Genomic DNA, 27,766 nt, shown 5'->3' with positions numbered 1-27,766 from the left:
CAGCATTTTCCAGGTGCAACAAACCCTCTCCAAAACATGCACTGGTTTTCTTTGCCCAGAGCGTGTTCAGCCTTTGCTTGGGTGATGTTTTCATAGCCACTTCTGCAAACCCACCAGCAAGAGGATTTCTTGCCCTTTCCATCTTCCTCCAGCAACCAAAACCTCCTGTTGAAGCCGTGATGGCACAAGGCTGTGTCCCTTCTCCCAGAATCTCTGCCGAGGGTGGATCCGCTGGGAAAGGCGCGGTGTCCAAACGGCGGCGCAGGGCCAGCCCTTAAGCTGGACCTGACTTGAATCCTTTGGATTTATTTACCAAAACCTGGGCCTGGGTAGGTGCCGTGGGGCAGCGCTGACCCAGCTCTCTGGTCAAAGGCCTGCGGGGAGCCGGGAGATAGAGCGGGTTAACGTTTAACCCCGGGGACTGTAAACCAGCCCCGGGGCTGCTGAACCTTTGGAGTTTGATATGATGATTGGGGAATAACCGGAGTGACACGTCGCAAACTCTCCATAATCAAGGAGACCTCTTTCCCGGGTGGTGATCTCTCCAAAATTGCTCAGGTACGTGGCCGCGGGTTTTGGGGTGCGGGCACCCCGCGGGACGGGGCTGTTGGCTGGGACGGGGAAGGAGCGGCTCCGCCGTGTGCCTTCCACCCCCTGGCAGTGCCCCACCATCAGATCCGTACTTCGGGGGCTGCCTGACACCAGCAGGGCTGGGCTGGGGGGGCCGGACCCTGGCACCGGCACAGCCCCGCACCGCTTCGGTCTTGTGCTGCCCAAGGTGGGGAGAGCGGGGCTCCCTGCGGGCCCGGCACAGCTTCTGCCTGGCAGCAATGGCAAAGAGCCTTTTTTTCCCCCTGCTTTCCTCCCTCTGCCCGCGGTTTTCTGGCGGTTGCAGACGAGGCGGAGGGGGGGAGGAGGGGTTTTCCCCGCCGCGATTCGGGCTCGATCTGTTAAAGCGCAACTTTCCAGGGCTAATCATTAGAGATATTCCCAGCCGACCTCTTACTCCTCCTCCTCCTCTTTGCGAAAGGTCAGTCCCCGGAGCGAAGGCGATCGCTGGTCCCAAGAAACCCTCAGTTTTCCCTAATCCCTTCAAACCAGCAGCTTTCTGCCCCAAATGCCTGCCTTAAGCTCTTCCCCTCGGTGAAACAGCAGCTCTGGGTGGGAGCAGGCACGGGAGCAAGGCTGGTTTCAAAGTACCCGGCACATGATGCTGCAAATAAAACAGGAGGGAGGGAGGCTGGGCTGGGCATCAGCTGCTCTACATCCTCAGAGAGGGCTTTTGGGGGCGTTTTGTGTGCATTTGGTGACAGAGCTGCCAAAGCTGTGCACGAGAGGAAAGGTGTTTCCAAGAGAGAAGGTGAATCCCAAGGGAAAGGGCCCGAGCAAAGAATTTGCTGGTTTGCATGTGAAATGTTTTCTCAAGGCTCGTGTGCTGCAAAGGGTGGAGAGCTTTCACATTGCTTCTGGTTTATGCTGCTTTCCTGCAAATACCTGGGAGTTCCCACCTTCTGTGGAACCCCCTGAGCTGGAAAACAACCCTATGCCCTGGAAAAGCAAAGGGACAAAAGCCTCATGCCCCATTGCTCAATCAGACTCCGTCCTGCAGCGTCTCACAACAGCAAAGAGCTGGGCTCAGCTCATGAAGCTTCAAGTGTCTGGTTGTGGGAAGAAAATTATGTCTGTTTAGTGTTTATATATGTATATAAATGAATATATATTGCTTGGAGCCCGGAGGGAGGAAAAATATCCTCAAAACCTTGATAAACTAAAGGAAAACAGTTTCTCCAGTTTGGGTTATTATGGGTAAAGAGTGAATATAATTATCCAGTGTTTCCAGAGGTTGTTATTCCTCATGAGGAGCGATTGCACCGGGGGGGGGGGAGTACCAGCACAAAACAGCCTTCATGAGATGTGTCCAAGTGACTCAACACATTCAGCCCCGAAGGTGTATCGATCCCTGCAGGATAAACAGGGTTTCATTATCTCATTCATGGAAACAGTAACCAGGTTTCCCCTAAAGGGCTGCCAAGGGGCAGGCTCTGCCCTCGAATATCACCTGCCCTCCCCTCAGCAAAAATCCTGGCATGGGAGCCATCCCTTGGACGAGGAAACAAACCCCCCGCTTTTCCAAGCAACTCACCCAAAAGTGAAGTAAAACGTACATTTTGGGGGTAAAAGCTGGGTTCATCTTGCTCCTGGATGGATGGAGCAAAGCTGTGGGATCTGCCTGTGGCAGCTGGTAAGGAAACCATGTGCACAAGTAACCATGGAGAGGTGAAGCAGTATTATAATAGTTTTGTTTCTTGTTGGTGTGAGATTTGCAAGGCATTAAAGTGCCCTAGTATTTTAGGGCTTTAGTAGAAACCTAAAATAAATGAAAGTGTTCAGTGGAGAGAGGAAATTCAAACTCAGTGATGCTCTGATTCAAGGCAAAAGCAGCTCCTTCCTTTTCTAACAGCACTGAGTTCTTGATTCTGTGACTGTGATAACTTGGTAGCATTGTCAAAACTTCATCAAAACTGAAGGTGAAGCAGGAAACTCCAGGACAATTTGCACTTCCAAAGGTGTTAATTTCAATACAAACATCTGAACAAAATGCAACCTCCCCTCCCTGCATTTTTTTCTTTTCTGTTTAGCGTGGTGACCCTTCTTAATAACAATCCATCTTAAGGGCAAGCCCCTGAAATTGGTTGATTTCCAGAACAATTATTTCTACTAAGTGTGCTTGGCTTGATTCTTTTTTAAAAACAGTGTTAAAAACACTGCCTTAATTTGCTGCAGTCATTCACACTTTCCATCAGCAGCCGTGCAAGGGGGGTTTTCCCACTGTGAGGGTGGATTTGCTAATTGATTCATGGCCCAGGGAACAAAGAAGGAGAGAAAGTAGTCGTGTTTCCCCCGGGTGACAGCAGCTCTCCTCCCTTACCCTTAAGGTACAAAAGAATATCCCAGTACACTGGCAGCACTGCAAGGACTGAGGCTGAGGACTGGAATAAAGGGAAAGTGCTGAAATCCCACCAGTTTCAGAAATAGAACATCCCACCGTGACTTGTATCCTGGAAATAGTCTGGATGCACTGCTGGGCAAGTGGAGAAGTGGCTCTTAGGGATGTGGGTTAGTGCTGGACCTGGCAGTGATGGGGAATGGTTGGACTCGATGATCCTGGAGGGCTTTTCCAATCTAAATGATTCCATGATTCTGTGATATGGGTGAAAGAGGTGGAAAAGTGCTCTGCTCAAAAAGGTGTTTAGATGTCCTTGGGCAGGGGAGGTAGGAGAGAAGGGGGAAAGCAGAAGCACTTGGAATATTGGGGGTGAAAATCCTGTTTTACTGTGCTTGGGGTTCATCGTGTCGGGATTTGTACCTCTTGAAAAAAGAGAGGTGTGTTTTCTGATTCCACCCCAGAAAAACCCCGCTGATGGAGGAAAGCTCTTTAGCAACGGGGCTTATAAATTACTTGTGGATGACTTTGGGCTGGTAATTAGCAGGAGTGACCTGATTTCTGAGAGTGGTGCTACAAACCTGTTCCCGAGCGGTTGTCCGGGTGCGCGTCCAAGGCCTCCTCTTGAAGGAGGAGTGGAGGTTTGCAGAGTAACTCAGGCTGGAGGTTCCCTGGGCTGGGGGTCTCCAGCTGGACCCCATTTCCAGCAGGACTGATGCCATAGTTGCAGCAGTCAGGTCAGGCCACCCCAGGGATGGGGATCCTCCACCTCTTGCACGGGGAAGGGCCGTTTCCCTGGGTCAGCCTGGGCTTTCTCCAGGAGCATATGGAAGCACCAGGCACAGATTAAGGCCAGATCATCGTTTACATACCCCCAAGGCACCACATTTTGCAGAGGCTGCTATTAAAACTTTATGCAACCTTGAGTGCTCTTGCTCCCTTACTCCTCGTGGATTGCTCCGGCGTGTCCTGGAGCACCCCAATGTCTAGACATGCTTGTCTAGAGCCTGAAATGTTTGCAGGATGCCTTGTGAGAAGAGCCCAGAAGAGCTCGCCTGTCTTATCTCAGAAGGCAGGAGCCAAAGAGGGATGTTGGGATATTGCCCCTGCTGCAAATGCATCAGCCAGGGAGATGCTCTCTTCCCACCCATCCCCAGCCCTGCAGCCCGTGCTCAGCGCTCGGCGTTAAACCATCCCCGGGAGCGCGACGTTGCTGGAATTCGCTGCTCCCGGGGGAAGGAAGAGCCGTGGAGATGTCTGGCATTTCAGGCTCCACATGCAAATGCATCCCAAGCAGCAGCCGTGCAGACACCCGGCCTGCAAGTGCAGCGGGAAGCAGCGCGATTTGAGGGGGAAGGGAGGAGGAAAAAGGCTCCTGCGCTCCTCAGCTATGTAGGTCACGGCTGGGGGCAGGCTGGGAAGCTCACCCGCCGTGGAAAGCCGCCGAGGTTTTGCCTGGCTGCGGTCCAGCCGCTTTCCCGGCACGGAGAGGATGCTGTGCCTGCCGGCTGCGGGCATCCCGCTGCCTTCCCTGCGCTCCGGCCGCCGGGGCAGCCTCCGGGGCGGGACTCGGGTGCTGCGGCACCGATACACCCGGGAGAGAAGGAAAAACCTGGTTAAATCCAAGGGAAACCTGCACGGAGCGGCCGCCCCTTTCCAGCCGCAGCCTTGAGGTGCGTGAGGATGGGCTCGAGTCCAGCCCCAAGGGCTGACAGAGACCCGTGGAGGACTGTGCAGATTTGCACCGTTCTGATCCCTCAGCCCCCCGACGACACCGGGATGCAGCAAAAGCAGAAATCCAAGGGGCCAAATTTGCGGCTTTGCTCCACAGGGCTCGTTCGGGGCGTGTCTGCCCGGGAAGAGCAGGATGCAAAACCAATCTGAATTTTTAATGGGGTTTTTTTAACGATCGCTTTCTTCTTAAGCGGGCTGGGAAAGGATCCGACTGGTTTGTGCACAGCAGTGTGCCAATCCTGCCCCATGCCGTGCCAGCTCGGGAGGGGGTGGCAGGCACAGGTACCACGAGCACCGATGGGGTTTTGCTGCCACCCTCAGCAAGGGCAAAACAAACCTGTAACTGGGTAGCAGTTGCTCCAGAAAACACTCATTTGGGAATTAGAGATGGGAGAGAGATATTGTATTGCACCATTCACCTCCCAGCCCCTGCACATTGGTGGTAATCAAAACACTGGAGAACGTGGGAGCGTGGGAAAAATCAGGGAAAATCAGAAGGATCTCGCAAAGCTCCACAATAAATAGCTCCAAAATCTGGCATTTCAGGGGTGTCTCTGTTTCCAAGTGTTTGAGTCACAGTCTCTGGAGCTCAGTGTGGCAGGGCCCAAGTGAGACAAGGCTGAGATCCTCCAAACACCCATTTTTGGCACTGAGAATAATCCATCTACTTAAGTTTAAAGCACCTCTTTAAGTCCTCCAGGATCCAAAGCCGTAGGAGCACAGAGCAAGGAATGTCCAAAGACAAAGTGGCCTGCCCCAAACCTTACCTTTCCCCTCAAGGGGCAGCATGTGTTAGTTAATAGAAGTGTTTGGTGTGAAACAGCTGCTTCCTGGAAAAGGGTTTTTCTGTTATTTCCACGGCATTGTGACACACTCAGGAATTCTGCCATAGCTGGATATATTGCACTTCTTTGCCTGCATTTCTTTATGTGCAATGCCCATGTTATGTGCACCAAGAGAACTGCTGTACAGTGGGATTCTTTAATGTCTTCTCCCTAAAATCTGGGTGTGGCCACAGCAATCCATCTTCCTTCCACTTTTCTGTTTCTCTGGATTTCCCTTCTCCTCCACCCAGCATCCCCACCACCAACCCGTGCCCTTCCCCATCCCTGTGCCACGGGGGGGGTGTCACAGGGTGTCCCATTCCCCTCCTCCTCAGTACACCCCCCTTTTGGCCCTGTTTGCTCTCCAAGCAATCCCAGGAGTTATCACCTTGCCTTGCCTCCACCTTTCTACAGTTAAAAGCAATTTAAGGTAAAATAGTTTGGGGATTTCCTGCTACAAAATTCTTGGTCCCACCAGCCCCCAGCCCTGGTGTTGCCCTTGCTGGTGTTCAGCACCAGCCCATCACCATGAGGCCTCAAGCTCAGCCCTGCAGACCCTTCTCTATGCCTGGCACATCCAAACGGATTTTGGACAAGCCCAAAGCTCAGCACTCAGGAAAAACGGGACATTCTGGAATTACAGGTGGTGAGTCCACCTTACAAACACCCCTTTGCCAGTGTGTAGCCCGAGTCAGACTCAGATTTCGGTTTTATGGTGTTTTCAACCCAAAACCAGCACTTTAAAAAAAGAATTCTATAATTAGCTGGAAGCTAAAACTACAGCTCTGAACCAAAACATCTGAACCCAAGCCCCAAACCCAGACAAGATCTGAAGTTCTCCCACGTTCTTTATTTTGAAAAATAAAAATAGGCCAAATTTGGACCCAGGGCTTGTTTTTCATAAAGGGCTGGACATGGTTGGTAGGAGGTTCCCTTTCCAGTGTCAACATCATGCAACGGCCTGAAGGACCCATTGTCATGTACTCAGTGCAGGACTAAGCATTTGACATATTTCCCCCTCCTAAGACATGTGCACTACTGGTAGGTTACAAATTCCCCCTGCATCTCACTGGAGCTCTATCCAAAATCTGACTGTGGGTTTAAATGCTATTTAATTTCATGCTCAAGGGGGATAATTTTGCTTTTTTTCCCCCATGGTCGCTGTTGTTTTGTGTTGTTTTTATCTCAGAAATAACTGCTTTAGGAAGAACGATCCTGTTGTCTTTCTCAGGAGGGTGGACTTTCTCCTCCGAGCCGTATTAATTGATTTAATTTATCTTAAATTTGATTGCAGTGAGCACCCCTAATTAACCTGATTTTTTGCTGATAATCACTCACAATGGAATCAAATCACAAATCCGGGGATGGATTGACCGGCACACAGAAAGAAGCCGCCCTCCGTGCCTTAATTCAGCGAACGGGATATAATTTGATCCAGGTAGGAATTCATGGTCACATCCTTTTGTGTGCAGTGTCCAGCTTCATCCTGGAGCTCCAGCAGGGGCTCGAGCAGCACATCTGCACATGAGGTGCTCCTGGGTCATTCCTTTTCCCTCTGTTTTTCTCTGTGCTGTCCTTACCTACATGGAATAGATGCTGTCTTTCGTGGAGCAGGATCTTATTCCTCTGGGAATTGGTTGCTTAATGCAAGATTATAGTTAAAAAAATTACGATGAAAAAGCCAGCCCTGAGCACTGCTAGGTGAAGATTGGGATTGATGTCTCAAAGCCAGGGCTGCAGCAGTGGTTTAGCAAAGAAAACCCACCCAATAAAGCTTCAGAAGAGCGTGGCAGGACTGAGCTGGGCAGTCCAGCACGTCACCACCAGGTCGGCCTTTTGCATAGATACAGGTGAGGCAGGTGCTTCACCTGCCCAGACACCAAAGGTTTGCTCCCAGTTTAGTCTTCAAGGCCTCCTGTGGTGGCCTCCAAGGTGGGGACTGGGCATGTCCTTCCAAACCCACCTGAAGAAGTGTTTCTCAATTAACACCACCAAAACAAGCTGCTTTTTCGAAACCACTGGGCACTGATATGACCGACTGTGCATCCTGGAAGAAGTAGCTGGAAACACTGAATTTTGGGCAGGTGGAGGCCTTGAACTTTGCCTTGCTTTGCATAGCACTAGAGGGCACAACAGCCCAAAGCAAAACCCGAGATTCCTGGGAAAAAGCGTTTTCCTGGAGCCCTCAATCCAGTGTGCCCCAAGACCAGGCCAGCAACTGGGTTTGTTGCCCTTGAGGTGGCTTTTTACTGTACCTGACCCAGAAGATAAATGACTTCTCTATGTCTTATGTTTACTGTGGCTTTCTTAGAATCCCAGAATCCCAGATTGGTTTGGGTTGGAAGGGACCTTGAAGCTCATCTCATCCCACCCCCTGCCATGGGCAGGGACACCTTCCACTAGACCAGGTTGCTTCAACCTGGCCTTGGACACTTTCTGTTGTAGGGTCAGGAAAACTAAAAGACCCTCTGGTGTATTCCTATTTTCCTGTAAGGATCCCTGTTTGCTGACCTGCTTTAGACCTTCCTCCAAAGTCAGCTGTACAGGCATTCGCTTGCCTGGAATAATCCCAGAGTGGGAAGTGACCAAAGAAACAGTCAGGGAGCCAAAAATAGAAAAAGGACTGGAGTCCCAGCTCCTCTGGTAGGACAGGAGAAGGAAGAGAGGCAGGAAGGAAGGAAGGGAAGGAAGGAAGGAAGGAAAATGAAACAATACAGCAAAGATGATTAAAAATAGGAGAACAGAGACACACCCATCTAGCAAAAACATACCAAAAAGAGGAAATATGGACTGGTCTTCACATCTATTGGGGGCCGAGATCTGCCCTCTACCTGAAGGAGCTCCTGGGTAGGCAGGTGTCACCCTTTGCCCCTCGTGGGCATCCCAAGCATCGATGGCCCTGCTCTGTCCCTGCCATGGGGCTGTCTCTACCATCTCCTTTGCCCAATCCTCCCCCTCTGAAATCCCTGGCACAGCCACAGAAAGTGCTGCCCCACTCCTGGGAGCAGGAAAGGGGGGGGTGTTGGGGTGCACCACGTCTCCACGCCCACCTCCAGGTCCTCCCCACGCCTTGTGGCAGGCACTGCTTCCTCTCCACTCTCCCAGCTGCTGGCACAAGTGTCTCTCTTCAAGGGCACTGAGCAGCTCCAGCACAACCTGATGCCAACAGTGCCCGGGGCTCACTGGCCGGCCCCCTGCACTCCCACCTCTCTCCCAGATTTTCCCCTGCATGCCCACCTTTCCCACTCTGTTGGCTCTTTCTGAAGTCCTGATGCCTTCTGGTTTTGGAAAGTCCTTCTGCTTTCAAACACAGCCCTTCTGGTACCTTCTCTTTGGTCTGTAGAGTAGGAAGCTCTCCATTAGTCACCAAAATAAGAGGTGATTTCATTGTTCATAAATGTTCATGATTGGATGAGGAATCATGACAAGTTATAAATGCTGCAGGTGCTCTGTTACACAGTCCACAACTAACCCACAGCCCACAGAGATTCCCCTCCCAGAGCCAGGGAGACGTTTCCCAGGGAGTTATCTGACCATCTCCATCTGGGACACCTGAAGTAGCAACTGAGTTGAATGTTCCTTAGCAAAACTCAGTACAAAGCACACCCTTCCCCAGTACATCCCCAGCAGCTCGACTGGGTTATCCAGGCACAGATTTGGCAGTGGGACAACCATTCCACACCACGTTATCTCTGAGGAGCCTGGGAAGAGCTGCTTCTTGAAGGGAAGGAGGGTGCCTGCCTCCAGCGTGTCTTAAGTGTCATTCCCTGAGAAGGGATCCATGTTTAAAAATCTGTGTCTAAATGTATCTAATCTATACCTTTCCTTTCTCTCCGTGGCAGGAAAATGGGCAGAGGAAATACGGAGGACCCCCACCAGGCTGGGATGGGCCTCCCCCGGAGAGGGGCTGTGAGATCTTCATCGGGAAACTGCCCCGAGACCTCTTTGAAGATGAACTTATCCCACTCTGCGAGAAAGTGAGACTGCACGGAGGGTGGAGGCATTGCAGGGGCTGGTGCTGGGCAAAGCTGCATTTCAGGGCTGAACCAGAGATGATTTCAAGGCCAGGTTGGATGGGGCTTGGAGCAACCTGGGCTAGTGGGAGGTGTCTCTGCCCATGGCAGGGGTGGGATGAGATGGGCTTTGAGGTCCCTTCCAGCCCAAACCAGTCTGGGATTCTGTGATGATTTGGATTCTGTGATGATTTGGCCCAGATGACTGGGCGAGCTCTGATCTTTAAACACCTCCCACCTTGCCGACAAACCTCTTTCTTTCTGGCTTGCAGATTGGCAAAATCTATGAAATGAGAATGATGATGGACTTCAATGGCAACAACAGGGGCTATGCCTTTGTGACCTTCTCCAATAAACAGGAGGCGAAGAACGCAATAAAGACCCTCAATAACTATGAAATCAGGTAAGCCTGGCAAACACCTTCACATCACCTTTGAACCACGGACAGCTGTTGTGGTGTGTAAGGTATATTTTTCCTCACAGCCCCAGAGCAAGGTTATTTAGATACCTGAGCTTTGAGAGGAGATCTACTCTTGTCTCCCTGTGCAGTTGCTGCTTTCTGCCCTGGTACGAAGGACTCTTCAGAGTCAACATCTTTTGCAGGAAATTTCTTACAAAATAACAACAACAACAAAAAAATCCATCAGGACATTGGGAAAAAAATATTTTGCTTTGGATCAAATTAACTTTCCCCCAGGCATTGCTGCTTGTTTCACGTTCCCCTCCGGGCTGTTTGTTGTTGATTTATTCCTATTCACAGCCTCGCTTGTGACAGATACCATGGATATGTTCTGGGAGACAGAGCAATTGCAAAAAATGCTGAAATAGGATGCAAACCAATTGGCAGAACAGTGACATTTCCTAATAGAAAGGAACAGAAAAAGCCCTCATGTTTGTGACTAAAAATTGGGAACAAAACACCCAGAAATCAACAACATATGGGCCCGTCAATATGTTTTGTTTTGATTTCAACCACACTTACTGTTTTTTTCCAGTTCAAAGTGGGATGAGTAGATGCCTTTGCTTAAAGGCCTTTTGAGATAAACCATTCTGGCAACTTTATGGCTTTCATTTTTGTTTTTAATAAAAAAAGATGGGTTGTGAACTGCTTTACTAGCAACCCTAAGGATGAGCAGATCTCAAGGCACAGAGAGGGCTTGGAAATGTGATTTGTATCAGAGGCTGGAAGGTCTTAGGGATCAGGCTTCATCCACCTCCACCTCCTCCACTTCCTTCTTTGTTCCAAAGACTCCTCTAAATAAGTTTTTGACTTCTTGAGACCTGTAAGAGATACTTTGACCACGAAGAGGTGAACAAAGTGCGTGTAAGGAAGTCTTTACTTCGGGATCTGCACAACAGTTGCCATCAGTGAGTCCCCAAATGGTGTCTCTCCGTGGCAAGGGATTTTCTTTCCCCAAAACCTCAGTTGTGAGGCCCAGTCATGACTGGGAAGCCACAAATCACTGATGAACGCAACAAATCTTGGCCCATACTGGGTGGCAACACAAGGGTCAGTGCTGTGACCCCGGGTGTGGGCACAGCTGCCTGGTAGCAGCTGTTTTTGCAAAGAGCAAAAGGGAGAATCCCAGGAAGCAAAAGCAAAATCTGGCTTTGGTTTCTCCCTGCCCTCAAATCCTTCGTTTCAACCGTGCTGCCTGACTTTGATGTCACATTTAGCAGAGTGGCAGCCTCCACCTCGGCTTTTGCACTGAGCAAGACCACTTGCTGTGGTTTGGAGCTGGCTCCCTGCCAAGTCTCCAAACCCTACCACCAGAACTCCCCCCGCCCCCTGAACCAAGGGCAGAGAAAAAAAACCAAAAAAACCCAAGAGAACTGAAATGAGAGACAGCTAAAACAATATATATATATAAAAATATATTTACACTTATATTACAGTTATATACAATTGAAATATATGTACAATTTCAAAGGGAAAAGGGAAAGGGGAGGGGGAAGGAAAAAAAGGAACAAAACCAAAATAAAACACACACGATCAATAGCCCAAGATCTAGCAACTAAAAGAATTAGCAAAAGAATATCTTACTACTCTCCTTGGGACAACGGAATGTTGCGCTGGAACATCCACCGGCAACCTCCGCCTCCCAAGGTTGGCAAGGCCTTACCAGGCCTCACTAGGCCTCACTAGGCCTCACTAGGCCACACCAGGCCTCACTCCCCAACCCAACAGACTCAACAGCAGGGAAACCCAGCACCTCCAAAGCTGCCGGAAGGAAAGAGAGCGAAGGCCTTTCCTCCTTTCTTCTTATACCCTGGCTTACGTAAAAATCGTAGGGAATACCGGGTAAATCTGGGCACTTCCTTGGTTACAAACTGGTCACCAAGGAAGGCCCAGACCAAACTACCACACCACTCGAGTATCCAAAACAACACACGGCTCAGAAATAGAAGGTCTCGTGTTTTGGGACTCTGCCCCCGCCAAACCAGCGATGTTGTTTGTGCTCAGGAACGGGCGGCTCCTGGGGGTCTGTGCCAGCGTGGACAACTGCCGCCTGTTCGTGGGGGGCATCCCCAAGACCAAGAAGAGGGAGGAGATTCTGGCGGAGATGAAGAAGGTGACGGACGGCGTCGTGGACGTCATCGTGTACCCCAGCGCCGCCGACAAGACCAAGAACAGGGGCTTTGCCTTCGTGGAGTACGAAAGCCACCGGGCAGCAGCCATGGCCAGGAGGAAACTGCTCCCAGGTCAGCACAGAGGGAAGGGTTTGGCTCAGGGGGGCACCTTGCATCGTGCAGGGGGGACGATTCACTGCAGCTCCCGGGGGAGCACCACGCTGATTATCCACACTGGTCAGTCAGGAGCTTGAGTTTGTTAAAATGCAGCTGGATGGATTTGGGCTGCATGTATCCAGACAGCTCTGCTGGAGGGTGTGTTTTATCCTCTGGTTATGTTTGGGTTATACATAAAATATAGCCTCTGTTATGGCCTCTCCGAGGGAATCACTCAGGAAAGCATCCGAGAATGGATTCAGTCTTGAGAAAGTACTGAGGATGCTCCGGAAAACAGATTATTTTCCATGTGGGAAGAAAACTTTGAGTGAGGAATTGCTTTAAACAATGTTGAGAATAAGTCTATGAAATTTAGTGCTGGGGGACAGTCAGAGGCCACTGTGAAGCAGAGAGGGGTTTAGCAGGTGTTAGATGAAGTCAGTTAACATTCAGTGCATTTGCAGGAATTTCACCACTTTCCTCTTGCTTTCTTATGTTCAGCAGCTTCTGCACTGCTTTGTTGAACCCAGCTCACTTGCTGGGGAAAGCATCCAAAAAACCTTCTGGTTTGAGACTTGTTCATAACCCACCAGCCTTCTTTCACCTGTTCTATCTGACAGCCCATGAAACATCCTGCATAATTTAAATCCTTTTTACTTACTGTGAAAAAAAAAAAGAGCATGATTTGATCACTGAATTCTCTTGGATATTGTGGGATATCACACTATTCTTCCTTTTATTCTGTGTTTTCTGCATCACTTCAGCAGAACTCCCTGGCTGTGGGAGCACATTCAGCTGGTCTGTGCTTCAGCACCACTCTTCCATGGTTTCTCCATGGAGAAGGAAGGCAGGAGCAGGCAGAGCCACAGCTGCCAACCAGCCTTGAGGGAACAGAGCACTTGAAATCCTGAGCAAAGACAGCGAGACAGATGGAAGGGGCACACGTGAACAGACATGTGCAATTTCCAATTTGGGGACATCTCAGCAAACAGTTTTTGGGAATTTCAAAGGCCTGAGCGGGAGCCAGACATCTTCTGGTGTTTCAAACATACGGCAGGAACTGCAAAAAAGTTCCAAGCCAGAACTGAAGTGTGTCCAGCGGATGCATTGGATGGATGAGAGATGGAATATCCTTATCAAGACCCTTCCTTTAGTCTGGACCTCGCTGCTCTTTGAGGGAGCTCTGTAGAAGAGAGACAGAGATGCTCAAAAATGGAGCATAAAAAAATGAAAACCTTGTCCTGTCTCCTGGCTAAAACAAGAGGGTGGAAGTTTAGCAAGAGGCTGGTGCAGGACCAAGCTCAGCTCCTTGCTGCAAGTCAGCCAGGTCGTTATTCCCACTGTTGAGCTGGAAATAGCAGTTCAGAAAGGGACACACAACCATGAGCACCCATCTCTCTGTTTCTGCTCACCAGTGGCTCAAATCAGACTGTGCAGTGCTGAGAGCTGAACATCAGCTCGGCCTCACTCCACAAACCCTGGCTCATTCGTGAGGGATTCAGAGGGAGCAGCATCTTTCCATTTAGTTTGATCATTTCCACTTCCAATGCAGAAAAACAAATCTCCAAATCCTACCCTCAGCCTCTGATTTTGTAGCTCCCACCCCATCTCAGATGGGTTATCCAGGCAGAGATGCAATGTAGGATGCCTTTTTAGATCTGGCAAGGAATGTTTTGCAGGATTTTCTTTTTCCCCTCTGTTGCAAATGATTGGTTTAGGCCACTTAAAGAATCACCAGCAGAGTATCAACAAAAGAGGATTTAACACAAATTTGCAAAAGCACAACAAAGTTTTATGACAATGTTGACTGTGTTACTTACTAAATAGATAAAACACACAAAGAAAAACCAGATTAAAGCAATCTAGAATGATTTATGTGGGAGGCAAAAGGGTAAGGAGGGAAACAATAAGGGAGTGAACCCCCTTGCCAAACTTAGCCTGGTTTAGATCAGTGGTTTAGGTCTAAATGATTTATCAATTGTAACAATGCCTAATTCAACTCAACAGCAGCACCTCTTAATATATTGACTAATTTAACATGAATAAAACAGTTCAATTGAATTCTGCCTAAATGCAACATAACCATATATCTAACTTTACCATTAATTTAATTATAAATCTAAAATGGCAACATTTGTAGTACACACGCACGCAGAGATAAAGTGCAGAAAAAGGTATGTACCCATGGGAAATTCCCCTTGAATCCAGGGAAATGCTCATGTCAGATGCCTTTGCATGTCCTCAGGGGGTGGAGGGTTGAGCCCTGAGGAGCAGAGGCATCACCCCAGGCTGTGTCCCCAGCGTTCAGCCCCTCGTTGTCGCCTGGGGAAGACAGGAGGTGAATAAACCATCACTCCCCGAGCTCCCTGTGCCTTTCCCAGGGTGCTGCTCCTCATTCCCATTCCCACAGCTCTGGGACCAGGCTGGGGCAGTCCCTCTTGGTCACATATTAAACATCACTAATTGACCAAGCAGCTACTTAAGGGATTAGGTGGCTCAGTGCAGGCGATTATGGACCTCAGTGTGATAAGGACAGACATCACCACCTTTAACCACCTCTTTGTTTGCTCTTTGTGTTCTCTGCCCCTCAGCAGCTCATCCACAGCTTAGAGAGCCCGGGGGCTCACCCTCCACACCCACACCCTGGTTTATGCCTCATTATTTTTGTGTCCCTCCTTTCTTCTGCTGCAGCTTCACCCAGTGGGGCCCGAAGGAATTCAAACACACACAGAGACATCCCTGCTTTTGCTTTTGCTGTCTCATATCATCCAGCCAGGACTTTAACATCCCTTTTTGTGTTATCTAAGGAATGAAACTTTTGCAGCCAAAAGGGATTCTTATACAGCTCCCTTTGAGGGAGCGCTCCAGGGAATGTGGAATTTAGTGAATGATGCCATATTTCCATTTCTTTCAATTCTGGACGCTGTATTTCTGCAGGCACCTGAACTATTGGTGGGAGCAGGCTCCAAGTGTGACCATCTGCTTTTGGAAATGAGTTAATGAAGCAGCAGTGCTTGGAGCTAGAAAGGCTTTTCTGGTTGTGTTTGGAGAATTTGGCCTGCTCTGCTGCTCACACTGCACACGAAACAGTGTCTGAGCAGGAGTGAGAGGAACCAGAGCCTGTGTGACACACTGACCATGCCAATCCCTCTAAAGGCAGGATCCAGCTCTGGGGACACCCCATCGCCGTGGACTGGGCAGAGCCAGAGGTGGAGGTGGATGAAGACACCATGTCATCAGTAAAAATCCTCTATGTGAGGAACCTCATGCTCTCCACCACTGAAGAGACCATAGAAAAGGAGTTCAACAGCATCAAACCAGGTAGGAGCCCCCTGATGCTGCAGCTCCTAAATAAACGCCGCTTTTGCAAGTGGAAATATTTCTCTGGTCATAAAATGCCAAAGGAGGAGATAAAAATAGCTGTTTCTCTGCTGTAAAATGTTCCTGTGTAATGCCACAAAAATGGTCATTAGGCTGAAGGCTCCCACCCAACTTGCACACCATGTCATCCCATTAAGGGCAGCTTATTTTCCAGCTAACAACACTGCTAACCTTTTTTGGGGGATTGGCAACTGGAAGAGGTCCAAAATGCTGCATGGGGATGCCTGTGTAATCATAAAAATGATTTGGAATCATTTCAGTTCTTTCTTTAAAAAAAAAGAGAGAGTTGGTGAAGCAGCTGGGTGATTTCAGCATTCTTCCATGGCAAGGCATGATAAAAATAGCGTGATTTAATACAAATCCTTTTTATCTAATCTATCTAAATTCTGAACTCTGTAATTTTCATACATCCCTCCCCCCCAGTTCTCCTGTAAATTTGTGAATAATCAGCATTTATCTTCTAACAGAATATTCCTTCGTGGTGTGTATTTCATGCACTTAGGGCGAGGCTTTTTCAAAAAGCAAGTAGATTTGTTGGGGATAAAAATCCTGCTGCCTTTCAAAGGAGATTTTACTTCTGAGTAGCTCCAGCTTTAGGAAATTCCACCCAAAACCAACAAAGTAAAAATAACCCATTTCTGCAGCTCTCCAAGCCACACAGTCCATTAGGCATTAGGAACTTTTGCTTGGCAATGTGAATCTCCTTTCATCTCGTTCCTATTAACTTCCTTCTATTAATTTTTTAAAATACACTACAAAGCTTCATTTTTCCTTCACTAACTTTTCATGGCTGCTCTGTCCATGTCTTTTACTGTACTGGGCTGCAATGCAAAGCTCCTTACGAGGTTTTCTTGTGTCCTTCCAACATTTCTGCCTGATACTTTTAGCCACCACCAAGCTGTTGGAGACCCCATTTTACCCCTGAGTTAAATTTATGTCATCACACTCTCTTAACTGTTTCCTTCTTTTATTTACCCAGTTTTGCTGCTGAGCACTGAGCAGCTCACACTCCCCAGAAACACATTTATGCCCCTTTGACACTTTGGTAACAGTCATCTGCTCTGCTCCTGAGGCAAGTTTTCCAGTACAACAACAAGTTCTGTATCATCTTTAATTTTCACTTCATCATTTCAGTGCTCATGTTGGAATTTTTTTTAATTTTTTTTTTCAATTATTATTTTTTTTCAATGGACAGCTCTAATTTTGGTGCATAAAATCAGGAATGGGTACATTAGATCAGCAAAATTTCAGCTTTGGGGAAAGCAAATGCAGTTTAGCAGGATAAAAAAAGGCAGCAAGGATGTGAAATGATTCCCTCCCCTGCTTTGGTTCTCTGCCTCATTCACTGAGCCACATTTCAGCACCACTTACCTGAAGTTACATTTGATCCAGGGCATTAAGAAGCTGCTTTGACATTACCAAGTCACCCAGTAAAAGATGATCCAAAGGAGTTATGATCCAGAGGTCTCCATGACAGAGCAATTCCCACATCTGTGGCTCCACAGGCACTGCTTATGCATCTTAAACTGTGATTTACTACAAGTATCACCCCTTCAATCTGTCCCCAACTCAGTGCTTGGTGACTTCTATAGAGATACACATCTCACTGAAGAGCCCTGCCCTTGCTCCCTGGGGATTCTGGCAAAATTCCTCATCTCTGGTGAAGTTTCCAGCAGGCAGCCCGTGCTCTCCCAGAGTTCTGAAGGGGGCAGTGCTCCCCCTCTGACATTCCATGGATGTTCTCTCCAAGGGGAGGTATCACACTGCTTTGCCCCAGCTGAGGCAGAAGCAGGGAAGAGCAAACTTTTCAGGCTCAGGAGAGGATCCGTGTCATGGAGCACTCCCAGGGAGGCAGAAGGGGGATTTTCAAAACACAGCGAGTTCATTAGAGCCTCGACTTGTAAACAAGGCATCAGCATGGAACTCCCATAACTTCAGGCTTGGAAAAATCACCCTCTGTCCCAGAAGAACACAAGGTGCTCCTTACCATTCCAGTGCTGCTCAGGTTATGGGCTGGGACAGGCTCCATTTATCCCACTGCAGCTCCTAATGGCTCCCCCTGAACACCAGAGAGATTTATTTTCTCCTGCATTTATCTAGGCAAGTGTTTTTGTGGCAGTGTGGCATTTCCCTGTGCCCCTGTTAGGCTCTAAAAGGTAAGAAGCCAAGGGGAGAGTTGTTGAGCATCCCTGAGCCAAGTTTCCAAAGGGTGTGTTTGGGGGTGGTACTTTTGGAGGTTGGGGTGGTTGATGATGTGCTCCCCAAGCTGCAGGAGTGGGGAAGATGAACAATTAAAGAGAGGACAGATGTCTAAAGGTTGTGGCCATGGGGAAGAGGACTGGTGGGGTTATTTTGGAGACAAACCTCTCAGTGCTGAGCATCTTGGTACCAACAAGTTCCCAGCAGAGGAGCAGCTGACAAGGGAAAGCTCTAGAGGGAGGACACAGAGGAGAAGAACAAGAAACCATTTAAATTTGAATTATTTTGGGTGGTCACACAGGTGATCAGGCTGGAGGCACCAGGGTGGGGTTCTCCAGCCCAAGCCCGCTCCCAGAAGAGCCAATACCTCAGCTGGAGAGGCTGACTGGGGCCATGTCCAGGCCTTTTGGGGCATCCAGGGAATCCCCACTGACACAGGAGAGGCTGTTTCTTAGCAAGAGACCTGCTGCCCCTTCAGTCCCAGCCCGACCCAGGCAGGACTGGCTGTTCCTTCTTGCTGAACATCCTGAGTTGATGAGTAAGAGAAAAGCCTCCTCATTATATGGCAGGAGCATCAGCTTCCCTGAGGCTGCCTCCAAGCACCATTCATGCAGGAAACCATGGAGATGGGATCACATGGTGATGTTTCTTGTAGCTGGTGCAAGCCCTGCTCAGCCAGTTCAGTGACCTGTCACAGAAGGGAGACACAGGACCAAAGGTAGTGTCCAACAGAGCACTTTGGACGGGAGAAAACCACTCCAGTTTAAAGGGAGACTGGTGTCTGCTCCCCAACCCTTCTAGTGTGTCTTGAAATACTATAACCATTCTATATTTACTTTCCTATGCCATATACCTCCTAAGAGGTGTCCTCTTGTTCTTGTTCTTTTACCCTTTGCTCTCCCAGGGCTCATAGCCTGACACAGCTGCTCTTTCAGACCTGTATTCTCCAACTAAACCCCATTTCCTACTAATATTCCAACGTTTTCTACAGGTGCGGTGGAAAGAGTAAAGAAAATTAGAGATTATGCCTTTGTGCACTTCAATAAGAGAGAACACGCTGTGGAAGCTATGAAAGCATTGAATGGGAAGGTAAATACTAATTCCTGGAGCTTGGGTACATTATATTATACACAGCTGAAACAAAGCCTCCTGCTTTATCAGCTACAAAAACCTCCTGGAGGTGTCATCCCTGTTTTCTCTTTGCAAGCTGCTTTTATACTCCTGAATCTGTTTTTCTGCAGCTCTGATGTACACAAACTATTCATTTTGGCTGCCTGTATTCGTGCTAAATGTTTGCCCAGCTCAGACTCTAGTTCACTGCTCAGAAAAAGGGGAGGGGAAAAAGCAGAGGAAGCTGAAAGAAGAACTAGCAAAAGAGGGGGTTTGGGCTCTCTTGGCTCACGCTCGCATCCTTGTTCCACGTCTGCCAACAAAAACACTCGCAGGGCAGCGTGTGAATGGCAAACTGGGACAGACAAGGTCAGCCCAGAACATCTGCTCCAAGTTCAGATGGGGGTTTGCAGGGGGGTTGCCGGATTTAGTCCCTGTTGCACTGCCTGTAATTCCCGGCGCTGCAGCGCCAGGGCTGCTCCCAAGGAGGTGTTAACCCTGCTCCTATTCTTAGTGCTACTGCTGTTCCCCGCAGGAGCACACGGAATCTCGCTGACTTACCAGCTCCTTGGCAGGGAAGTGAAGCCTTTGGAAGGCTGTGCAGGTTTTGGCAGGGAAGTGAAGCCTTTGGAAGGCCGTGCAGACTCAGTTAAGGGGGCGGGGATGGGCGCTCGCAACACCTTAAGCCTTCACCAAGCTGGTGCTGCCTTCTCTCCATGGGAGGGGGATTTGGGGGGTTTCTGGGGCTGGTTTCCTTAATTTTCTCATCCCGTTAGCAAACCATGCAGGAAACCCCCTCCCTAGGCAGGATAACCCACGTGCCCTTCAGAGACTCACCCTCCTGCCGTGCTCTCTCCCCGCCGGGAAGGTGCTGGACGGGTCCCCCATCGAGGTGACTTTGGCCAAGCCGGTGGACAAGGACAGCTACGTGAGATACACGCGTGGCACGGGCGGCAGGGGCCCCGTGCTGCCAGGGGAGTACACCTACACCTTCGGGCACGTGTACGACCCCGCCACCGCCTACCTGGGCGCCCCGGTGTTCTACGCGCCCCCGGCCTACGCCGCCATCCCCAACCTCCACTTCCCCACCGCCAAGGGGCTCAGCAACAGGAGCATCATCCGGCCCCCCTCCATCCGAGGTAACGCCTGCCACACAACACTCAGCTCCAGCAAAATAGCCCCTCCTAGGAGCCTGTCACTGGGCACCGCCCTGGCTCCTGGACCCCTTTCCCAAAGGGATGGAAAACGCGGGGTTTGGGCTCTGTCCTTCCCGATTTTCCAGTGGGCCAAGCTGAAAGGAATCACCATTTTCCTGGAGTAAGCCTGAAAGAGCTTCCAGGTTGCCCTGGGGCCAGTGTAAATAAACCACAAATCCTGGGTTTGCCCCAGCAGGGAAGACCAAATAAAACAATTTTCCTTTCCCCCCTTCAGAGCCAGACCCCACAGCCAGCCACCAGCACAGCTCAGCGCTGTGTTTCCTCTTTGCTTTGAAGGTCACAGGGAAAGTTTTACCAGTCCCGGTGTTTTCTGACCCAAAGCTTCCCAAAGAGGTCACTATGCCCCTGATACAGCCAGGGAGCCAGCACTGAAATCAAGAAAACCATTAATGATGTGCTCTGGGAGATGGAGCCCTGTTTTGGGAGGTCATTAACCTTATAAAAACCAGAGTATTTCTGAAAACTACTGGGTCACTACACCTGGGACCAAATCAAATCCCCCCACTCAGCTACCCCCAAATTAAATATTGGTCCAGACATCATTTGGTAAGTGCAGAAGTAAGTTTGGGGCTAGAAAAAAAAAAACAAAAACTCTGCTCATTTGATCCTCCTTCCAAAGATTATGCCTTGTGTCCCCAAGCCCGTGGCCAAGTCCCACAGCAGGCAGGGACTCTGTGTGGACCCCAACAGGGCTAACAAAGACCATCATGGCCAGTTTTTCTCCCTTCACAAGGAAGGGGACAGGGCAGCCAGGAACACCCCTTGCACCTCATGTTTTCCCCAGAGAGGTGAAAGCAGCTTCTATGAAGTTTGCACTGGGAAAGGTGCAGATGTGATAACCCACCATCCCTCTCTCACCTTATGTTCTCCCCAGACTCCCAAGAAGGGTTCCCTGAGGAAAAATGGAAGTTCAACGGGTGAAAACAAAAAGGGATTTTCATTTATGTAAGGGTGAAATTGTAGAAACTCTGAATTCTTCCAGAAGGTGAAATTACGCTGGTGGGTAACAAAACATACCAGCTGTCCCCTCTCCACATTTTAACTACAAATGCGGGCAGAAAGGCATCATGAAATCAAAACTGGCTAGAGAAGATGGGAAATGGGTCAGAAGGAAGCAGGTCTCCCCAAAAAAGCCTCCCCTACCCAAGCATAAGAGCCCAAAAAGAAAGGGTGTCGGTGTCGAGCCGGGGTTATCCCGCAGAGGGGCCTCCCCCCCCAGCAAGCAGGGCTAACTTTTCCATTTCAGCAAGGCTCAGGGTCGTTTTTCCCATGATTTGATTCAGTTTAATGCCTTCTTACATTCCTAGAAATTTACATGAATGTACCTGTAGGGGCTGCGGGAGTTAGAGGACTGGGAGGTCGCGGCTACCTGGCGTACACGGGCCTGGGCCGAGGATACCAGCTCAAAGAAAAGAGGGGAGAGGACAAACTCTACGACCTCCTGCCAGGGATGGAGCTCACGCCGATGAACCATGTCACACTAAAGCCCCAAGGGATCAAACTCGCTCCTCAGGTACCCAAAATAGCATCAGTATCCCGGCCAACCATCGTCTTTGCCCAAAACGCCTCGGGAAAACAGGCCCCTGATGGAATCTGCGCTGGGGACTGCTAATTAAATCCTTTCTTGCACCTCTAAAAGCATTAAAAAAATTAGTGATGCTGGTTGTGCCTTGTAATATCCACCCACCTCGCTGTAGAGCAGCGTCCACTCACAGACCCCTAGAATTGTCTGGGCTGGAGAAGACCTTTAAGATCATCATTGGCCACGGAGGAGAGTTGGCATAAACACCCATGGGGGTCAGGTGAAATCCAGTTGTGGTTGTTCCTCCATAAAAGCGCTGAGGGTGAAGAAATTCCCACCCAAAATGGGTTTGATACATGAGATGCTTCACCAAGGGGTGAATGCACATGTACGGAAAAATAATGTACATTTTCAAACTATTTATGGGGAAGGAAGCGTTGACCACAACCCAGCCCAGTGCAGAAGCTCTGGTACCTCGAGGAGGTTTTTGATTTGGTTGTGCCTGTGGGCCTGGGATCCAGATGGATGGATGAGGGCTGAGGGAAAATCCAGAACAAATTCCCTGAGTCTCTGAAGGTCCAGCTCTTACAGTAACTCCTTTCCCCTTACCTTCTCCAAAGCAACCTGAGAAACCAACTTCATCCTGAATTTTGAAGCTCATCTTTGCTTATTGACACTGAATTACCACAGCATCCAGTTTGCCACAATCTGTGAAAACATCCTTTTTTCTTCCTGGAAAACTGGATAGTGGGATTTTTTTCTCTCCTACAAAATTCCACAGTGCCCTTACCCTGTTATATCAGAACCACAGAGCAACCTGGATTGGAAGGGACCTTAAAGCTCAGCTAATTCCAACCCCTCTGCCATGGGACACCTTCCACTGGAGGTGTGAGATCCCCTGAGTGGTTCTGCAGTGCCTCAGGGTGGCTGAAATTCCCCTTTTCCTCATCCCATCCTTGCCAAGCCCCCACTGTGCGTGTTCCAGCACTGAGAACTTGCTCTGTGGGGCACATTTTTCCAGCAGCTGAGCTCCCCAATCCCCCCACTGGCTACTGTCTCACAACAGCAGGTCACAAACCCCTGCAGTTTGCCTTGTGGCAGCCTCGTTAACGGGACAAGCTCATTAATACCTGTCAGCATGGACAGCCTCTCCCATCCTCTGTGCTGAGACCATTCCAACACCCCCTTGGAATGATTTGGTTCTCACTGCTCAGCTGGGATGCTCAGTGTTGGTACCCAGATCGGCCTTATTGAGGATTTAGATGTTGATGTGACATTATAAACTCTCCATCCACACGAAGGTGCTGGGACAGCAGGGAATAAGTGTTGCCCCAGTCCAGAAATGTAATGAACTATTTATTTACACACCAGTGGCTGAACTTCAGTGGGGAGTGATTGCAAAATTCAAAGCAGCACCGACGTTTACATTTTACATTTTCATTTGAAATAAAATGAAGTGTTAAGTTTTAAATAAGCAAGACTTTGGGGTGACTTAATTGTGGCCTTCCAGTACCTGAAGGGAGCCCACAAGAAAGGTGGAGAGAGGCTATTTACAGGAGTGACAGGACACAGGGAATGGTTTCCCACTGCCAAAGGGCAGGGTTAGATGGGATATAGGGAAGAAATCATTCCCTGTGAGGGTGGGAAGGCTCTGGCACAGGTTGCCCAGAGAAGCTGTGGCTGCCCCTGGATCCCTGGAAGTGTCCAAGGCCAGGTTGGAAGGGGCTTGGAGCAACCTGGGCTAGTGGGAGGTGTCCCTGCCCATGGCAGGGGGTGGAACAAAATGAGCTTTAAGGTCCCTTCCAACCCAAACCATTCTGTGATTCTGTGGGTAAAAAACCTGAAATCCAAAGCCAAAGCAGGAGTGTTCCTGGACAGCAATTCCCAATTACCATGGAATCAGCTGTGCTGGGACCAAGGGCAACGTGGTTCAGCATTTCCCTTTCAAACTAAAAGCAGAAGTCGCCTGCTGAAGCCTGTGTAATTAATTGGATGGAAACACAACCTTTTTTCTTTTTAAAAAGAAGGCTATTTGGACTTCTCATGCTCTGTAACCCACTAAGCCAGGGGGTCAACAGAGCAGTGAAGATGAATGCAACTCAAGGGGGTTTTTTTTGGTACTCTGAAGTAGGAGAGCAGATATGGAGTTTTTGAGAATTCAAAGAAAACCACGCTGAAACCAGAATAAAGCAGCTAATCAGCAAAAGGACAAAGGCATCCAATTTAACAGGGAACAACTTCAGGAATTATACAGGTTTTTGAAGTAGAAAACATTTAGATTAATCTTATACTTGAAGGGGGCTGTAGCAACCTATTTGCCATTTATTTTATATGTTTTGTAAGCTTTGAGGAAGCTGCCACGACTCCCTGAAAACCCCTTGGAGGGAAGGAAGGCAGCTGCCCAGTGCAGGGGCTGGGTGAGAAGGCTTCTGTGCATCAATTAACCTGAGCAAAAATCCCTTTTCTTCTTCTAGATCTTAGAAGAAATCTGCCAGAAAAACAACTGGGGACAGCCTGTTTACCAGCTCCACTCTGCAATCGGCCAAGATCAAAGACAGCTCTTCCTGTACAAAATCACCATCCCTGCCCTTGCCAGCCAGAACCCCGCCATGTATGTAATTATTTGAGGCATTCTGAGGTTTAGAATTCATTTTTTTAATGGCATTTTATCTAAAATCTCTCCTCAAAGCCAAGTCAAACAGGTCTCTATTCCTTTTTTTTTTTTTATGCATTATGTATTAGGGAGAAAAACATCCACAACCTAAACCAGACTGATGTCTGCCATGCTTGGTGCTCCCTCTCTCTCTGGTGGTGCAGACACCACAGAAGGCCAGATATAATCAGGCAAAAGGGGGATTTTTAGGACAAAAATAAAGCACACCATAGCTGTTGTGGGGAAATGAAAGGAGCTTGAAGGAACATGCTGCTATTTAGGCTCCAAATATGATTCTAAGCATTTCTGACCTAAAACACTCTTTGCTGTGTATTGTAAAAACAAACAAACAAACAAACAAAAAAACAAAACAAACCAACCCCTACTGTGTATTTTAAAGAAAAAACCCAGCAGTGTTTTTTGTTTTGTTTTTGTTTTTGACTGAGAAAAGCACAAACTCTGAGAGGAGTGTCTCGTTGTGTCCAAAACGAGAGCCAGGGTCAGTAACCTCAGCAGGGAAACCAGCCTGCTACCAGGAGAGTGCTCCTGTCAGTGCAGCACCAGCAGCAGAGGAAAATAAAGCTCCCTGTTTGCTGTGTGGGATGATGGCAGCTACAGGCAGACCAAAAAAACATCTCTCAGGGAAGCCCCAGGGAACACAAACCCAGCTAACACGTTGCTGTGCTCGCAGACATCCCTTCACGCCGCCCAAGCTCAGCGCCTACATGGACGAGGCCAAAACCTACGCGGCAGAATATACCCTGCAGAGCCTGGGGATCCCCGTGGAGGGGGCTGAGGTGCCTCCCGCAGCTCCAGCTTTTCCAGGTACGGGAAGGTCTGTACAGCAAAAAGTCTCCTGGAATGTTATTTTTCCGGCTGCTCCCTTGCGGATGTCGAGAGCGAACCTGGCTTGGTTGTGCTCCCCCACCTGCCTTGACTCGTGTTGCTTGGGTGTGTGGCAGTTTTATCATAGAATCACAGAGTGGTTTGGGTTGGAAGGGACCTAAAAGATCCTCTTGTTCCACCCCCTGCCATGGGCAGGGACACCTCCCACCAGACCAGGTTGCTCCAAGCCCCCTCCAACCTGGCCTTGGACACTTCCAAGGATTCAGGGGCAGCCACAGCTTCTCTGGGCAACCTGTGCCAGTTTATTGCCTATAAAGCAATTTATCTCTAAACCAGGACTACCCAAATTACAGGGTACAAACTACAGAATAGCTCAGGCTGGAGGCATCAGGGTGGGGGGGTCTCTGCTCTGACCCTGCCAAAGATGCAGGAGGTTGTGTGGGGCTGTGTCCAGGAGAGCTGGGGCAGTGTCCAAGGATGGGGAACCCCACCACCCGGGGACCCATCCCAGCTACATACCTCCTCTCCACTCCTTCCAGTTTGGGAATGCCTCCCTTCAACTGGGAGTCCCAGGTGAGGTGCAGGATCCAAAACTGGAGTGCCACACCCGGGATGAGTCCCCTCCCCAGACCTGCTGGCTGATGCCACCCAGGATGGAGTAGATCTTCCTCGCTGCAAAGACACACAATTGTTTGATTCATGGCCCATCCACCGCCCCCCCCAGTGCCCCCAGCTCCCTTTGAACCAACACTTAGCATTTCACCCACCAAAGAAATGACGCAGCCGTGAAAGTTTGGATCTGATCCCAGCTCTCACACCCCCACTGGAAGGGGTTGGTTTTTTTTCCCAGTTTGGGAATTCGTACTCAATAGCTCTTACAACTGCTTCAAACAGCTTGGGAAGTCATGGAAAACCCAGGAATCCGGCTCACAGGCATTACATTTACCGTGCTCTCCAGCACCATGGTTATTCTGATGTAGTGGCAGCAGCACACGCCAAACTGCACATGAGGAATGCATTAGTCAGTACTACTGACTTGTTTGGAGTGTCTCAAGGATGGATTTTTAAAAAAAAATAAAAATCTATCCGGCTTCCTGCCACAGGAGTCCGCAAAAGCCACAGAAAAATCAATTTGTCTGGGTTTGTGCAGGGCTTCCGCAGCGTGGAAACCAAATGGGCTCTTTATTGAATCCAGTCCCCACTTACTGCCTCATTAGAATCTCTCCTTTTCTTTCACCCACCATTATTTATTTGTCTTGGAAACACAACAAATTGACAAGCATTGAAGTTTCTGCTTGCAACACACACACTGGTCCTTGGTCCAGGTCAGCTGCTTGGTAGCAGCTCATTCCTCTTGTGATGGTGGCAGATATGCCTTAAACCACTCAATCCCTAGTCAAAACATTGCACCTCGCTTTGCTTATGCAGAGAAAACACTCTGAACAGCCACGTCACTCAAATTAAGGTGAATTTCTCATGTTTTCCCCTAAAATAATGCTTCTGATGAGGCAACGTGTGCTCAGCGTTGCCCAATATCTCCATTCCCCCCCAGCAGGAGGAGCTCAGCTCTGACTGACCTTGAGTTGATCCCGTTGCCCAGCTGGTCAGACAGAGATTTCAGAGCCAGCAGATCCCATGGATACCCCACCCCAGCTGCTTTTCCCAAATTTAGGCTTCGTCTTAGCTCCTGATTCTTTCAGGACAAAATAGTGTGCTCTGCTCGACAAGCTGCCCTCGCAGAACCCAGCCCCAAACCATGTTTGTTTTTCCCAGTGATTTACTCCAACTCAGCAAAGCAAACATCTTCCCATGGAAAACTTTGAAACCACATTTTCCATTAGAAACTGATGGGAATAAAAAAAAATCCAGCCTGCTAAATGTTTCCTCCTCGATGCTGCGCAGAGGGAGTTCCCCTCCTCTCTGACCTGACTGTCCTGAATTCCATGTGCTTTCACTGTGAAGGGTATCAGAGCCATAATTTCTTTATGAAATTTGCCCAGATTTCCCTGATATTATGTCATTTTCTTGCCCTTCTCATGCCACGTGTGGGAGGAGGGGGTACAGAGCACCATTAACACCCTCTTAGCTCAGAAAAAATCAAAGCCTACGGAAAAAATATTTCACAGAGAGAGGTGTTTTTCAAGCACCGTCTTTAACAAACTGTAGGTGAGGAAGTGCATTAATTTTCCAGCTTTTTTTTCCTCAGCTCCCTTTGAAAAAACACGCCAGCAATGACCTATTTAATTTAATTAGATCATTCCCATTAAGAAGCTCGTTGCTCCCTAGGCCATCCCCGTCCCCGGGGACCGAAACCTACCAGGTGATGGTGAGTTCGGAGTGGATTTTCATTAACCTGCAGTTTTTCCTTCCCTTTTCCCTGCAGGATACACCATTGCTAATGCAGCTGCCACTGTCACAGCCACTCAGCTCAAACAAGCAGTGACTGTGGGACAAGATTTAGCAACTTATGCAGCGTACGAAGCCTATCCCGCCTTCGCGGTCGCCGCACGCAGCGATGGCTACGGAGCATTTTAATCCTGGCTTTAATCAAGGTCCCTTAAATCAAGCACAGGCAGAAAGGAAAAAAAAAAACAAA

At 49.1% G+C, this 27,766-nt stretch overlaps 1 protein-coding gene across 4 annotated transcripts; it reads left to right on the top strand.

Moving 5' to 3' along the window:
• The first annotated feature begins 434 nt into the window (after positions 1 to 434).
• A1CF (APOBEC1 complementation factor) lies at positions 435 to 27,766 on the top strand. Of its 4 annotated transcripts, none has more exons than XM_027692959.1 (12): positions 435 to 558; positions 6,797 to 6,940; positions 9,345 to 9,479; positions 9,788 to 9,918; positions 11,980 to 12,218; positions 15,399 to 15,563; positions 18,814 to 18,911; positions 19,801 to 20,071; positions 21,457 to 21,662; positions 24,146 to 24,282; positions 25,016 to 25,149; positions 27,554 to 27,766. In XM_027692959.1, exons 2-12 carry the CDS (start codon positions 6,842 to 6,844, stop codon positions 27,703 to 27,705), a joined length of 1,767 nt encoding a protein of 588 aa, XP_027548760.1. In that variant the 5' UTR covers positions 435 to 558; positions 6,797 to 6,841; the 3' UTR covers positions 27,706 to 27,766. The 4 variants fall into 4 exon arrangements, with proteins under 4 accessions (XP_027548760.1, XP_027548761.1, XP_027548762.1 ...); XM_027692960.1 differs by having other exon boundaries at positions 21,481 to 21,662; positions 27,554 to 27,705; XM_027692961.1 differs by having other exon boundaries at positions 25,016 to 25,159; positions 27,554 to 27,684.

Source organism: Neopelma chrysocephalum, unplaced genomic scaffold (genome assembly GCF_003984885.1).
Source record: "Neopelma chrysocephalum unplaced genomic scaffold, ASM398488v2 Primary Assembly neopelma1_89, whole genome shotgun sequence".
Classification (NCBI taxonomy): Eukaryota; Metazoa; Chordata; class Aves; order Passeriformes; family Pipridae; genus Neopelma; species Neopelma chrysocephalum.
Note: the sequence above shows the minus strand (reverse complement) of the source record. Positions and strands in the feature narration are given on the sequence as shown.

Coding starts and splice junctions, on each gene's coding strand:
- A1CF (XM_027692959.1), top strand. CDS start 6,842: ATGGAATCAAATCACAAATCCGGGGATGGATTGACCGGCACACAGAAA. Junction 6,941..9,344: donor CGGGATATAATTTGATCCAG/GTAGGAATTCAT, acceptor TCTCCGTGGCAG/GAAAATGGGCAGAGGAAATA. Junction 24,283..25,015: donor GCCAGCCAGAACCCCGCCAT/GTATGTAATTAT, acceptor CTGTGCTCGCAG/ACATCCCTTCACGCCGCCCA.